This window comes from Ambystoma mexicanum, chromosome 9 (assembly GCF_040938575.1).
Source record: "Ambystoma mexicanum isolate Mex_15411 chromosome 9, UKY_AmexF1_1, whole genome shotgun sequence".
In the NCBI taxonomy this organism is placed as follows: domain Eukaryota; kingdom Metazoa; phylum Chordata; class Amphibia; order Caudata; family Ambystomatidae; genus Ambystoma; species Ambystoma mexicanum.
In genome coordinates, this window is record NC_090931.1 from 168,742,639 (window position 1) to 168,758,591 (window position 15,953).

A 15,953-nucleotide genomic window follows, 5' to 3' on the forward strand; every position below is an offset into this window, starting at 1 on the left:
TCCCTCTCTATGAGCGTGGTGACTCCGGCCATATCCGTCCAAGAATAAGGGCTGCAGCCCATCATCCCGTCATCAGTTACCTGATTCTTCCACCTGGGCCCCACCCAACAGTGACTACTTCTAAGAACTAATACCTGCAGCTCTCCCGCCTCAAGACCAGGTGCAGCAGCCTAGAATTGTTACCTCGATCTACCTGCCTCAACTGCCTGGGTCCCCTCTGACTACAGTTTTGAGTGCCTGCTGCCTCCAACCCTATTGGCTCCTGTCTGCCATCTCTCATCGCTGGACCCGGGACCACCTTTGGCGCCATCCTTACCTACTACCTTTCACCGTGCCTCCCCCTATTGACCCTCCATGTGACATTGACAAGTGCCTCCCCACGTTCCTTCTAACTTGCTGCTATCCTCTCCCCATCCCTCACTTAGGTCCGTCCATTGTACACTGCCCCTTCTTGTAATCATCACACTGGTCTTGGTCCCTGCCATCTCTAACATCAACAGATATGGCCCTTCTCTACTCGTCCTTTCTCTGAGACCTCTGTTATGCGATCTTCCAAAACTCCTTTCCACCACCCTCTCCCCCCCTCTCTCCTCCCTACCACCTTCTCATTTCCCTCCTACTCTCCTTTCTCCTCCTAATGCCCAGTCCTCTCCACTATCCTCGCCCCCCACTCCTCCTGTCTACCTTCTCTCACCAGCCTAATCTTCTGTACCCCCCTACCACCAGCCACTCAGCCCTCATGAACATGGCACTCTGGAACGCCAGATCCATCTGTAATAAAACCACAGCTGTTCTTGATTTATTCTTTCACCTTAACCTTCATTTCCTCTGCCTAACTGAAACCTGGATTCCCCCTCATAACACCCCTGTCCCCGCTTCTTTAACAACCTCCTCTTCCTCCTTCTTTCACACCCCTCGCCCTTCTGGCCGTGGTGGAGGCATTGGCCTCCTCTACCACCCCAAATACATCTCCTCCTCCTCCTCTCCAACTCTCCCTTCTTTCCCTTCCTTTGAATTCCTTTACAAGTATTTCTCCTCTCCCCACCCTATTTCCTTCCTGATCATCTATCGTCCCCCTGGCCTTCTCTCTTCCTTCTATGAAGACCTTGATCACCTCCTCTCACTTATCTCCCCCTCCCCCTCTACTCTATCAGTGCTTGGCGACTTTAATATTCATCTTGCTTCTCCCCCTCAATCTTCTCCCCTCTTCTCCATCCTCGACTCCTACCTACTCTCCCCACTTCCTTCCTCCCCCACTCACTCCTCTGGCTCCACCCTTGACCTCATCTTCAATTCTTCCTATCCCTCTTCCCCAGTGTCTTCTCTTCCTGTTTATCTCTCCGATCATGCCTTACTCTCTTTCTCCCTTTCTCCTCTCTCACACTCCTCAACTGCTAATCCCTCCCCTCCAATCTACTCACGACGTGACTTTCGTAACTTTGACGCTACCCTCTTTATTGACACTTGCTCTTCTTCTCTTCCAACTCTCCAAGACTTTGCTTCATTTTCTGCGAATGATGCTCTATCCTCCCTTTCCTCCGCTATCTCCTCTGCCCTTGATCAACTTTACCCCCTTTCTCTCTTCTGTCCAACCCGGAAGCCCTCTCAACCTTGCCTTACTCCCCATCTCCTCTCTATGCGGCGCCTTCTCCGACGTCTGGAGAGACTCTGGCTCAAAACCCCCTCGCTTTCTAATCAAACCTCTTACTTCTCTTACCACGCACTCTACAACTCTTGTCTTGCCTCGGCCAAATCCTCCTACTACTCTAACCTTCTCCAATCTTAAGCCACCCACCCTCGTATCTTTCAAACTCTCTCTCGTCTTCTCTCTCCTCCCACTCCTGATCCCTCATCCAATTCCACACTCTCTCCTTCTGACTTTGCTAACTTCTTCTCCTCCAAAATTCTCACCCTTTGGCAAAAAATCAACTCCCTCTCTGATTCCCCCTCTCATCCTCCCCCGCTTCTCCCTCATCCTTCATGTCCATCTTCTCACCCGTTTCCCCTTTAGAAGTCTCCTCCCTTCTATCCAAAGCCCACCCCACATCCGCCCCATCTGATCCTCTCCCTTCCCTTCTTATCCCTAAAATCTACACTCTTCTTATCCCCTACCTTACCTCTTTCTTCAACATTTGCCTCTCCTCAGCAACCTTTCCCTCTGCTTTCAAGCATGCTACGATAATTCCTATTCTGAAGAAACCTTCTGCTGATCCACTTCTCACCTCTAACTTCAGACCCATCTCTCTTCTCCTATTCTTCTCTAAGCTTCTTGAGTGCCTTGCCTACTCTCAGCTCTCATACTTTGTCGCTACTTCCTCTCTCCTTCCTCCTGCCCAATCTGGCTTCCGTCCCAAACATTCCACTGAAACTGCTCTCACCTCTATCCTTAACTCCCTCCTCTCTGCTCGCCATGCCAAGCAATCCTCTATCCTTATTCTCCTTGATCTCTCCACAGCCTTTGACACTGTCGATCATCCCCTCCTTCTCCACACTCTTTCCTCCTTCGGGTTCAAAGGCTCTGTTCTCAAATGGTTATCCTCTTACCTCTCTTCCCGCTCCTTTGCTGTATCCTGGGGTGGCCGGACCTCTCCTACCTTTCCTCTTGATTACGGTGTACCCCAAGGTTCTGTACTTGGTCCTTTCCTTTTCTCTCTTTACACCTCCCTCATTGCCCCTGTTATCTCCTCGTTTGGCATCTCCCACCATTTCTATGCCAACGGCACTCAACTCTTTCTCTCTTTCTCCTCCTTCTCAACTGACCTTCACCTAAAACTCTCTTCCTGCCTTAGTGCCATTAAGAACTGGATGTCCTCCCGCATTCTCTCTCTTAACACCGACAAAATCAAAGTCCTTTTCTTTCCCTCCAACTCTCTTCCCCCCTCCCTCTCCTCCTCCTTTCATTCACTTTCCTCCCTCCAATCTCCCTATCTCTCCTCAAGCTCGTAATTTAGGCGTTCTCTTTGACTCCTCTCTCTCCTTCTCCCAACATATTTCCCTCACCTCTCGCACTTGCCGATACCACCTCTACAATATTCGCAAAATCCGTCCCTCCCTCACTTTCCATGCTACCAAACTCCTAATCTCCTCGCTCATCATTTCTCGCCTCTTCTATTGCTCTGCTCTACTCTTTGGACTACCTGCATCTCATCTTGCCCCCCCCTTAAATCCATCTACCACTCTGCTGTTCGTATCCTTTGTCTCCTTACCTCCTGTGACTCCATCTCTACTTTGCTTTCTTACCTTGGCTGGCTAACATTTCACTCGCAGCTAAAATTTGACTTTCTCTGCCTTGTCTTCAATTCCCTCCATGGTCTTGCTCCTCCTTATCTCTCCTCCCTTCTCTCTTTCTACTCCCCCTCCCGTTCCCTTCGAACCGCTGACCATTTCCTTCTCACTGTACCTCCTTCCCCCTGTGCCTCCTCCGGTTTCCGCTCCTTCCAACTCCTAGCGCCTCTGCACTGGAATTCACTCCCTCTCGCAATCCGCTCCACCACGACCTTTTCCTCATTCCGCACTTTCCTTAAATCCCTCCTCCTCCATTCTCCTCCTTGAAACCTCCTCCCCTTCTCTGCTTCCCTCCCTCATTTTTTCCCTGACTTTCTCTCTCCCCTCTCCTACCTCTCCTCTCTCTCCCTTCCATTTCCCTCCTTCATCTCTTCATCACCCCTCCCCCTCCCTACCCAATCCCACTCCCCTACTCCCCCTCTCCCCTTCAGTTAATTGCTCTTTTCACTGCTTTGTTGAATGATTCATAATGTAATTTTGCTTCCACTGTTATTTTGTTGATGCTGTTATGTATTATGTTGTTCCACTGTACAGCGCCTTGGTGTAAAGCGCTTTATAAATCAATAAATCAATCAATCAATCAAAAACCCGACTCTAGAGGGTGACAGAGATTGTTAGTTTCCAGATAGAAGGTGATCCTGCTGAAGAAGAGACATTCAAGAATTTTAGGTGGGGAAGGAGAAATAATGCTGATAATTGCCAAGGTTATCGGTTGGGGGGCAGCTGAAGGCTTCTTAAGGTTAGGAAGCACAGTTGCTACCTGAAAGAAGGCTGGCATAATTTCAATAGACACCCATGGCGGGGGAGCCAACCAGTCAGGTTGCTCGGATCATGTGCTGAATCCCACGATCCAAGCACGCGTTTCAAGCAACCTGGTGGCTGCTCCCCTGCCCACCATCTGCCCCCCACACTCCCCTTCCCTATGTCACTGTTCCATCCCCATCTACCTACCCCACTCACCCTATTTTTCCATGGAGACAGCAGCATCCTGGCCCGCCATGGAAATGGAAGAGGGGCTCCGCTTGGAGCCCCGTCTTCCAACTCCACGTCGGCCATCTTTGTTGAGTATTTTGTATGAATGAATGGGACGCAGTGAGGCGTCCCATTTATTTATAGAAAATACATTGCTATCGGAACCCCTGGTTTCCGGATTGCAAACCTAGGGTGCTAATAACAATAATACTTGATCTGTCCTGCTGTATAGGGGTGCTACTAGCACTGGAGCCCATGGTTAAGGTCTGAGCACTATAACTTGGGCCCCAGCCGTACGGATTATTGCTCAACATAGTTGAAGAGGAAAGAGAAGTGAGAACAGGCCAGAGCTCTCCATTGCACATTTTAACATGTTTTCAATCTGCATCTATTTGATTAATTTAAGCTATTGTGTTCCTTGTGAGATTTTTTTCAATCCGTTTTAAAGTTTTAAATTTGCTCCCATTCCTCACATGCAGTTTCTATCAGCATGAGAATCGCTTTCTTTTTGTAGGTAAAATAACTCCTGATGTGTGCAGTGCTGTGCGTTGCTGCGCATAGTGCTGACGTCATCTGCTATTTTGGACATTACATCCTCCCCCCCGTGTCCTCACAACGTGTTTCCATCATTGCATTATTTGTCCTAGGTTCCGTTTAGTTTGACATTTTGTCCTCCATCGTAAGATGGGAACAGTCTCTATGCGGAACATGTCAGCCACTGATGGGGCATGCCTCAATGGAATGTTTCTCTATTGTTCACTGTCAGTCACAATTCCTCAGGCCCTTCTATTACTACAAGGGCGTGTCACTGCCTTATCCACAGACGTAGGCTCTCCGTGAGTATTCATAATATTACTCAAAATGTTATTTCCCCCAATTCTTTTCAAGACAGTACCTATTCCTAGAAGTATGATAGATCCTAGTACATTTTATATAAGTAACTTCTTATTTACTCCTACAGTATGTGAGTGCAAACAGAGTATCCTGCACTGCTCATGGGCAGCTAATCTCATGGCAAGCTCTCTACTCTGCTCATCCATTCTCAGGGTACTTGAAATTAGCCATTCTATATCCTTTGATATATGGTTGCATTCTAGCTAATGCCGCACTGTTGATGGTTTTACATTGTTTGCCCTAATCCTGGATTGATGCTCACACATTCTTTTTTATACCTGCCTTTTCATCACAGCAATATTGGGTTTTCCACAGAAGCCAATTCCTCAATATATAGAGTAAGATGTCTGGCAATGTATGTGAACTGCTAATCGCCAAGTGATCTCTTGGCACATCCATCTTAATTACAAATTCACAGGCTGCACATTTGCAGCATGGGAGAGGCCCTTTTATGGGGGCATACCTCATAATGCCGTAATAACAATTTCTTATACATCCACCACCTTCGACACCCCCTATAAGCAGGTTTCCGATCTAATCAGTGCACAGAAACTGCTCTCCATTTCCGGATGTGTCCGACTTCATCGCTTCTGCTGAGCACTCCAACCCAATTCTCCTGGACCTGTCTGCTGCCTTTGAGACTGTCGATCACTCTGATCTCCGTACTACTCTCTTCTTGGGATTCACGATTGAGCCCTTGCCTGGATTAGATCACACAATGTACCTCACCAATTATATGTCTCCTTGAGCAACAACACCTCTCAACTCACACCTCTAACTGTTGGTGTACACAAGGCTCTGTCTTGGGTCCACTCCTCTTTACACTCTACACCTTTGCTCTTTGCTCACTAATCTCCTCCTTTGGATTCTCGTACCAACTCTTCGCAGATGACACCCAGATCTTCTCTTTTCCTGATCTCTGTTCTGATCCCTCTAACAAAATGTCCAACTGTCTCTCTGCCAATAAATATTGAATGGCTTTGCACTCTCTGATGTTAAACTCTACCAAAACAGAGGTGCTCTTCTTACCTGCAAAAAGCTCTCCTGCATCTATTCCTCTGCCTATACAGTTCCCACCTTACACTCTCCCCCCACTCTTCTTCAGCTAGAAACCTCAGCATCATCTAGGACCCTTCTGACACTTATCTACTTTCATCTTCAAAACTGGAACAGCAGCTTGCCTCAACCTCCTAAATATTAGGAAAATCAGGCACCTTATTCCTTTCAGCACCACCAGCCATCTTTTAACACATTTTGTCTTCTCTAAACTGGAGTGCTGTGGCAGCATCCGCTTTGGTCTCCTCAACTATGCTTTCTGTCCTCTTGACAATATCATTAACTTTGCTACCAGGACTCTCTTTAAACTCCTTCACTTCACACATACTTCCTCGTACTGTCACCAGGCTGGAATGGCTGATGATGCAAAACATGGCCAGATTTAAATGTCTTCTCATGGTTCACAAATCTATCCTTGGTAAGGCATTGCTGTATCTGTCCACCTCTATCCAACTCTACAAGCCTTCTTGTGATATCCGCTCTGCCTCTTGAACTACCCTTGTGGCTCCTCGGCCTCCGTGTGCTTCCTCTTGCCTCCACTCATTCTCTCATTTTGCTCCACTTGCATGGAATTCTCTTATGACAGACATCCGAGAAACAGTCCACACGGATTTGTTTAAAAGAAAACTAAAAGCCTACCTCCTCACCTCAAAGTTACCCACTTAATCTACCTCTCAGCTAACATCTGTCCCTCGCTTCTAACCTGCCTCTGCCGCCCACTCCCTCTGCCTACACTCTAGCACTTCACCCATCAGGGTCACATTCGGAGCACAGCTGGCCGTACCACCTATCTGCATTTAAAAATGTCAAAAGTTTATTGTCAATTAATCTATGTATGTCTACATATGTATTGTCCCCGGTGACTGTTCCATTAACTCCCCTCCACAACCTGGTCAGAATGTCATTCGAACTCACACCATTGATAGAAGCTCGCTGCTTCCTGTCGAATCTGATTTCTTATCTATTATACGTTCTTTTGTCATCAAAGGGCATTGCTCCTCCTGTATATAAATAAATCAATAAATACATACATGAGAATAATGGTCCTTCTTTCGGAGGGTATGCCCTAAGGAGCCTGTAAGCTTCTTCATTCTTCTCAAGGCACGCAGGGGGGTTTGTTGATCTGGTGAACATGATGCCAGTCTTGCCCTTGCTGCAGCAAAGGGCCTAGGCTATCTCGAATCCAGTATTCAGGTTCGAGCTGCGCCCATCCACCCAAGTAGCGGCACAGCCCTCCGACCACTACTCCATCCTCATTGTTGTGCATACCTGCATCCTCTCATTCAACGGCATATACCCTTCAGTCTGTACTTGTACATTCTCCCCAAGATACCAGACATCACCGCTTTCCACCTTAGCCAATAACCTTTGTCTAAATACAATACATGTGTTTAAGTAAACCAAGGATCGGCCCCCCTCCTGTATTCCTGAACATGGAGATAATGGGCCTCATTACAACCCTGGCGGAACTGTGACAACGGTGCCGGTAAGCTTACTGGCACCGTTGTCACCGTACCGCCATACCACGAGTTGTGCTTGCGGGGCTCGATCTGCCCGCCAGGTCCGACAACTCGTGGATGCACCGGCACTGTTATGAGCGGTGCCGGTGCATCCGAGCTCCCCATTCCCATTCAGCCCTCTGGGGCCGAATGGGGATGGGGAGTCCCTTATTACCGGCACCCGCAAATGGGCAATTACCGGCACCCGCAAATGGACAATTACCGGGTCCGCCGAACTCAGCATGACCCGGTAATTGCCCTTTCGTGGGTTCTGGTAAAATCACGGGTTTGGCGGCACAGTGCCTGTGTAACAGGCACGGCTACCACCAAACCCGTAATGAGGCCCAATGGCTTGTGTCTCTCCCCTAATTGGTGGTTACTGATTTAGTGGGAATGGCAAGCAAAGCTGCAGGATTTGTGGTGTCGGTTAGCCAGGGTTTCAGTCAAACAAATAATGTTCAGGTCCTGTGTCATAATTAAGTCGGTCACCTCTGCGCAATGTTTTACCACGAAACGGGTGTTTAAAATGGCTAGTTTCAGTCTGTCGTAATTTCTCGGGTTGAGTATGTAGGGGTGGGTTAGGATTCTTCTTGGTCTGTGTGGACTTGTCACAGTAGGGCTGGTTTCACAGGGTATTCACTGTAGCAGTCACCTAAACACAGACAGACTGAAGATTCTTTAATTACCGGCACAGACCGGCTGGCCCCTGACGCGCCGGCGCGCCTGATTTTAAAGAAATACCGCGCAAGGACTACATGACTAAAGGGAAATGTAGTCCAGTCGCGCTAGTGTGCAAATAAGGCAGAGGAAATGTATAAACTCAAAGCTAAAACACAGATTAAGTTAAAATCTAGCTAATGCAGCGAATTAAAACACATTATCAGAATGTGCACGATGGCTCTGATAGTCTTACTTCCGATTAACATCACAGTGCATAATGAGCAAAGATCAATTTCCATTTGAATGAATAGACCTGAAAGTAAGACAATTTTTCCTTGCAAATTTAAAATTCGAAAAAACCCAATTAATCCGTGTTTGTAAAGTGCAACATTTGCATGGCTTTGTGGTGCTGACAGTGAAGATTTCAGACAGTTACACATATGAACAGACGCCTAGACACGGTGGGGCCTGAGCGGGCAAGGTCCCACTTAAAATCTGAAAAAGCCCACTCAGCATTTACTGTGTGGGCATTTACAGATGTTAATGTCACTGTGGTGGGCCCAACTGCATTGGCTTCAGGCCCCAAGTGTTCGATAATCCTGGCTACGCCTCTGCATATGAACACTATCGGTGGACGTTAGCTGAGTCTGAGATTGTACGCAGGCGCCAATGTCAGTATTTATAAACAATCATTGATATGGCCAGTAGATTTGGGCTTTTGTCTAGGCGCTGGATGGGTATTTCTACATGTAGTCCTCCGCCATCACGGCTGGCCTTGGTGGCAGTAGTGCCCTGGGCGAACTGGCGCACCGCTCTTGCTGCGCGCCCCTGGTCAACAGAGGAAGGAGTGGGGGGGGGGGGAATCACAGGCGTGCCACTTTTTTTCCTATCTCTCCTTGCTCTGGCACCTGCAGTTAATCATTGGAATCGGGAACTCTTGCACCCTATTCCAATGAAAACTGCCTCGCTCCTGCATCGGAGTGGGGAGGTATTCATCTCAATAGAGTGCTGATGTAAACATCAGCACCCTATTGTTATTAAATGCGCCCCGCCGGCACAGTCGCATTTAATAACAAAAGGGCGCCTGCCACGCCCTCTCCCACTACACCAGCTCGGGGGAGCCCTTGAAAGAATCCCCGAGCTGGCGTGGTGGGGGGCTAATGGCACCCCGGGCGGTCGCCCAGCCCGCCCTACCCTAATGCCGGCCCTGTTTGCCGTCACCTAATGTTCACATTCCCTTTCGTGGGAGTTATGCTCAGGGTAGGAAATGGGCTGGAACTAGACGGAGCAGCACTGCAGCAAAGCTTTTCTTGCCAGGGCCCTGCTCTAGAGCAGGAAACTTTTCTGAAGCCGAGTTCTTGCATGCACGAGCCACCCAACTGCTTATTGTTTTCAGAAGACTCAGCACTGGAGACTGCCTCACATACCCTATTGCTACTGTCCAAACTGGTACATATGTCCTGCAATTTTTGTTAGGGTGAGTATTGTGACCAATGAAAACAGCAGAGTGCAACTTCCATTTTTCGCTCAAAAGGGTTTCTTATTGAATCACTATAATACATGTTTCAAACCCGTGGGCCTCCTTATGTTCCCATAATGCTCTTTGCGTTTATGCAAATCGCCAGGATTGGATTCTATGAAGAGGTCTGGAGCCACACCCCTTGGCCCCGCCCCCTCCTCCACTACCACGCCCCTCCAAGGAGAGGGTTCTCCCCATTTCCAGCACTGTCTTATGTTGAGGGCTCTTTTCACAGGTGGCCGGATGCCAGTACTCAGGCATAGCAGCGACTCGGCGCTCCTGTTCTGCTGTTTCCAGCAGGAGATGGTCATGGTACTGGCCTATCTATGAGGTGTGTGCATTGCAGAAGGATGGACACGGCATGGAATGTTTAGAAGGAAGTACTCAGACCATCACATTGCCTCATCCCTCTACCATGGACATGGCAGCAATGGGCACATTTGATGGGTGCGCCAGTTATCAACCTACTCTAATAAGAAATGACCAGTGCACACCCAGTTATTGGTGAACGTGCAGGACTCCTTTTGTACCTCGTTTTCACAACTCGAAGCATGGGCGTAATTTTAGAGGAGACAAGGGTGTTTGTCCCCCCAACCTTTGTGGCACACATTCGTATCCCACTCCTTTAGCAAGGCCTCCTTTAATTTAGATGTCATGTCCCCCCAATATTTTCAGCAAAGTTACTCCACTGACTTAAAGAATAGAATTAAAAAAAGTCACAATGTATTTCATTGTTCACTTAAGGAAAGATATGTCGAGTAAGTGCTTTTGGCTGAAGAACTTGCATGAGAAACTGATACTCTCTAAGAGCTATACATCCATTTAGCCAAATAGTTACTCCCTATTACCTCCATGCTGAATTGTGACACTTACTTTTGACCTAAAACGCAACCTGCCAGCAGTAAAACATGCCTACAGGAGCGGTATCTAAAAACTGAAATGAAAATGCACAATGGAAAAAAGCTATGTGTTATCATGCGTAGGAGAGTAAAAAAGCCTGGTGAGGTCAAGGACGTGACCAATCGGAGAACAATAAAATGACAGAGGGCAAAATGATAAGACGGCAAGGCACAGAGAATGTAGAATTGTGGCCGAGACGGGAACCAATCGTACGACTTTAAATAATGTGAACCCGAGGACCTGCCATTCCAGCCCTGCGGGTACCCTGCATGCCTCACCCTGAGTTCATGTTTTTCCACTGACTTCCGCTTGAACCACCGTTCACACTTTTTTGGTCTCCTGGGAACCGCTGGCATCACACATGGAAACACTGCTGCTGTGCAGGACTGGGGAAAGCGCGCAGGGAATTGGACTCTCAGCCCAGCGTTTCATTGCAGCGGGCGGACAAGAGCTCTCATACTGAGATTCTCGAGTCAGGACAAGCAGCTGACGTAGACCCAGGCCTGGCGTGAATATTCCATCGAAGCAGCACCAATAAAAACAAGCATTGGCAATGCTAACAGTTTGGGCTTTTGTTTAGGCCATAGGGAAGGCACTTGCCAGGAAGTGCCGAAATGGTATTAGCTGGCCGTTGATGGTAGCAGGTGCAAAATGGTGTGAGTACCTGGGCATGTAATAGCAGTGCCTGGCAAATGTGTAACACCAACACTATAGGCTTTGCCAATGCTTGTTTTTAACAGGGCTTCAGTGAAGGACACGCATTGTGCTTATAAATTGAGTGGCTGAATAAAGACCTTGGGGATGATTCATGGAATTATAGCGCCCTACTTTTGAGCAATCTGTGGCCAATCTGCGTGCGCAACTCCATTTGTCGATTCATTGAATCGAATGTGCGGCACTTTTCCTGGACATGCATGGTTTTTGCGCTGGCCTGGCATGCCTGTGCGAGTCGTCGAGGGCCTTGCGCGAGACTCTGAGCAGAGGGTGGGCATGACCTGCGCAGAGGGCGGTGAAGGGGGTGGAACACCAGAAATGGGGACTAACTTGCAAAGAAGTGGGCATTCCAAGGGACGGCCTGCAGGCAATCCCTCACACGCCCATTATAGCGCAGCAGGAGATGTTTCATGTAATCGATCGCGCAAAGCCTCAGCTGGGAAATGCCGACACAAGCGCGTCATAGGATCCGCCGTGCGAAGGCTGGCGTATGCACACTTGCGCGTAGAATTTTCAGCACGCATGTGGGATCGCATGTCAGATTTCGGTGTGCGTGTACTCAATCGGGGTTCTGATGTAACATAGGAGTGCACGTAAGATGTGTAGTGGGGTGAAGGAACATTTTACGTGGGTTTGCACGCACATTTCCCGAGTTATTGCCAAGTTACGATTTTCCGTATGCGGGTTGTCGGGGTGCCGGGTACAGTTACGCAGGACCCCACGCAGGCTCCCAAGTCACAGGCCTGCTTACGGGGACCCCACGCACTATTTGAAGGGTGCGTGCATTTGAGCCCGGTGGAGCTCGCAAAGGTAGATGATATGGCGGTTTTCTGCTTTGCGTGTGGGCGTGTCGGGGGCGCTCCAACCGTGACTTGCGAATTCGGTTACTTTGCGCTATCAATTCCATGAGTACGTACGTGTTGCATGCATTTTTCTTTCTACGTGCAGGCTGGCGGAGTGTCCTTCTCGGCGCGCAGCCCTTGCACGATTTCTGTGCTGGATTCCATGAATCGACCACCTGGCGTTGAGATTTATATTACACCAGTAGCTGTGTACAACTCCAATTAAGTAATTAACTCTCTGAAGACTAGTTTGAAAAAGCACTGGCAGGCACTTTGAGTACATCGTTTGATGGTAAGGCTTGATAAAAGCGAGCTTGAACAGTTTTGGGTGGGGAGGAACTGAGTGGGAATGAGCATAGGGATTAGCCTGGCCACACGCAGTCAATTGGTGGGCAAATAACCAAACAACAATTACAGCCTGTGCGTCCCTCCTCATATGCCATTACGCCGCATCTGTACGCGCATGAAATAGTTTTTGCATACAGGTGGCTCTGACACCTATATCCCAAACTAAGAAGTGGCCACAATCGCAAATTGCTGGTTGTTACTTTTCATCACAAACTACTTACTAGCTAAAGGGGTGTTTTTGGTCAAATATGTAGCAAATGGTGTAGGATTTTGAAGCCCGGTCGGTTAGTAACATTGGTCATTACTAACAGCTGCATATTCCATTAACCATCTTCTCCGACCTGCTCTCTCCGCTCCATTTAAACTCCCTGCACGTGCACACCCGCCCTGTCCGTACTCTGTAAATTATAGGTAAGCGAGTCCCCTCAGTACTGTTTAGAAACCAGCGCTGGTTAATGGGACGGCTCTCACCGGCCCGAGATCTGTCATCAGATGTCTCTCCCCATCTCGGACCAGGCCAAGGCTTTACTGCTCTCCCAGTGCTGCTGAGGGAAGCTGGGGGCTCAGTGATCTAATCTGCTCTGTGCGCCTTTCTGCAGCTCTCACTCGCGCGTTTGCCTATTGCCTTTGCCTAGCCTGTTTGCTTTCTTCTGGCCTGAAATGGACACCACATGAATCAATGGGCGAAGACTCATCACTGGCGTGCGGGTCATCACCGTTAAAAGCAGCAGGCTTTCTACATGCCCGGCACAGTATTGTTTTTCAAATGTGCATCTTACATTTTCATAGAAAAAAAGTCATGTCCAAACTCAAAAATGCTGCTTAAACTTGCACGCGCTATTTTCTTTTGAAATCCGTTCATTTTTTTTTTTGTTGTCAGACTACCACACAAATCCGCTGTAATTGTTGGGGCCCTTCCTTTGTGTTTTATCACAGGTTATATTTATAAACAGGTCATAAGGTTGTCAAACTGTTTAATCACAAATAAATGCTTCTGTTTTGCTGACAGCAGTTACTAAGAAATTAAACACTTGGATCATGGGTGCCAACTTTTCATATGCACTGCAGGGGCAGACATACCCCCACCTCCACCCAGAATATAAGCAAGCAACCAGCCCAACCCATGCCCTGGCCAAACATATTTTATAGCACTTGTTTTTTTTTTATAAGGAATTGCAAAAAGTTATACGATTAACAACCAGTTTTTAATATATAAAATATCAGCAACGGTCTCTCAACCTGCTGAGCTACCCTGGTATCCTTCTACTGTAGAGTGTATGTATGGATCCTTGATGTATTAAACATCACTGTATTACCATCAGCATTTCGGGTGCCCCACTGCCATGGAACAAATTTAAAGTGGAATTGATGTACAGTGTGGGGTTTGGAAAGAAGCAGCATGAAAGAAATTGCACATTTTCTAAAATATTATTTTGAACATTTCCTTTGAGCGGAGTTCAACTGCCAACTCCGCCCCCTTGGAACTCTGCCCCCTCCTCCAAACTCCACCCCCACCTCAGCCCTTGGGGGATCCCCCTTTAAATTGTTTCCATTTCCACCACTGATTGAAACCAGTCTGCAGTTTATGGAAGCAGCAGTGCCTGCAGGCGAGGCAGCAGCACAGAGCTGTGGGAAGCATGGGAGCAACCCACCCCCAGGTAGGGTGATAAGAGCTTTCTGAAGCGGCAAGGGAGCAGTGCAGAGGGGCACAGCGACCAGGGATCCAGCCCCAGGAGGGGGTAACATGAGAATGCTCTTGGTCCAATAGGGGCCCCAGGTGGGGGTAAGAGCAGTGGTGGAAATGGAAAAAAGTTGGTGGGAGATCCCACAAGGGCCGGGTTGGGGGAGGGGAGGAGGTGTCCAAGGAGGCGGGGTTTAGACGGCCAGAGCTAGCAGTTGACCTCCGATCAAAGGAAATGTCCAAAATAATAGTTTAAAAGAGCAATATCAAACATTCTGGCACAAAAGGAATGAATGGCCATGTGCAACTGTGGGCCACTTTTGCATTGGAGTCGAGACAATTTTATGCCACCGTCCAACCCTGGCAACCAGTATGCAGACGCATAACATTTGCCCACAGCATCACTCGCAAACCACACTTTTACTGGGTTCCGAAAAGCAGGCCAAGCATTGGGCCAGGTTGGGCTCTCATCAATGCTTTCTAGGTAAAAGTGGAGCAAGGGCCCCACGTGGGGGTATCAGAGAGTTCTGAAGGTGCACGTGAGCAATGCCCTGCATGTTGGGTATCATGTCAGCACATGTCCTGTATGGGACCATCTGTGCATGCCTGCCTTTGTCCATTGCCCTTTGCCTATGTGAGCTGCTGGTGTATTAATCTGCTGCGTGTTGCCCTCTGCTCTATGCTTGCAGCTCACACTGTGTATAACCTCTGCGCTGTGTCCAACCACTCCGGCACTACCATGGGCGGCCACTATACGGCATACTGCAAGAACCCAACATCGGGCGAGTGGCACACCTTCAACGACTCACGGTGAGACGCCATGCGCGGGCGCCAAGAATTGTGTGTGATCACGTGTGATCAAATGGAGTGGGTCTTTAGTATATCACAATTTCTCCGGCTTCTCTCTCAGCCCCTCACTCTTGTATTCCCCCTGCTGCATTACCCACTCTGCCCCTTCTCTCTCGTATTGCCACCTCTGGATTACCCACTCTGCCCTTTCTCTCTTGTATTACCCCTGCTATATTACCCACTCTGCCCCTTTAATCTTGTGTTCCCCTCTGCTGTATTACCCACTCTGTCCTTTTCTCTTGTGTCCCCCTGCTGTATTACCCACTCTGCCCCTTCTCTATTTTATTCCCCCTGCTGTATTACCCACTCTGCCCTTTCTCTCTTGTGTGCCCCCTGCTAATAACCCACTCTGCCCCTTCTCTCTTGTATTCCCCCTGCTGTATTACCCACTCTACCCCTTCTCTCTTGTGCCCCTGGCTGTATCACCCACTCCGCGCCTTCTCTCTTGTGTCCCCCTGCTGTATCACCCACTCTTCCCCTTCTCTCTTGTACCCCCCCTGCTGTATTACCCACTCTGCCCTTCTCTCTTCTGTCCCCCTGTTGTATTACCCAATGTGCCCCTTCTCTCTTGTGTTCCCCTAGCTGTATTACCCACTCTGCCCAGTCTCACTTGTATTCCCCCTGCTGTATAACCCACTCTGCCCCTTCACTCGTGTATTACCCACTCTGCCCCTTCCTTCTCTCTTGTGTTCTCCCTGTTGTATTACCCACTCTGCCCTTCTCTCTTTTGTCCC

General features: G+C 48.6%; 1 protein-coding gene across 5 annotated transcripts in view; it reads left to right on the top strand.

Annotated features, from left to right (window-relative positions):
- USP2 (ubiquitin specific peptidase 2) overlaps positions 1 to 15,953 on the top strand; it is a 357,749-nt gene that overhangs the window by 320,683 nt on the left and 21,113 nt on the right. For all 5 annotated transcript variants that reach the window (XM_069614354.1, XM_069614356.1, XM_069614355.1 and 2 more), the window contains one exon: positions 15,060 to 15,180. In XM_069614354.1, coding sequence (XP_069470455.1) covers positions 15,060 to 15,180 — 121 coding nt within the window. The remainder of the gene's footprint in view (positions 1 to 15,059; positions 15,181 to 15,953) is intronic.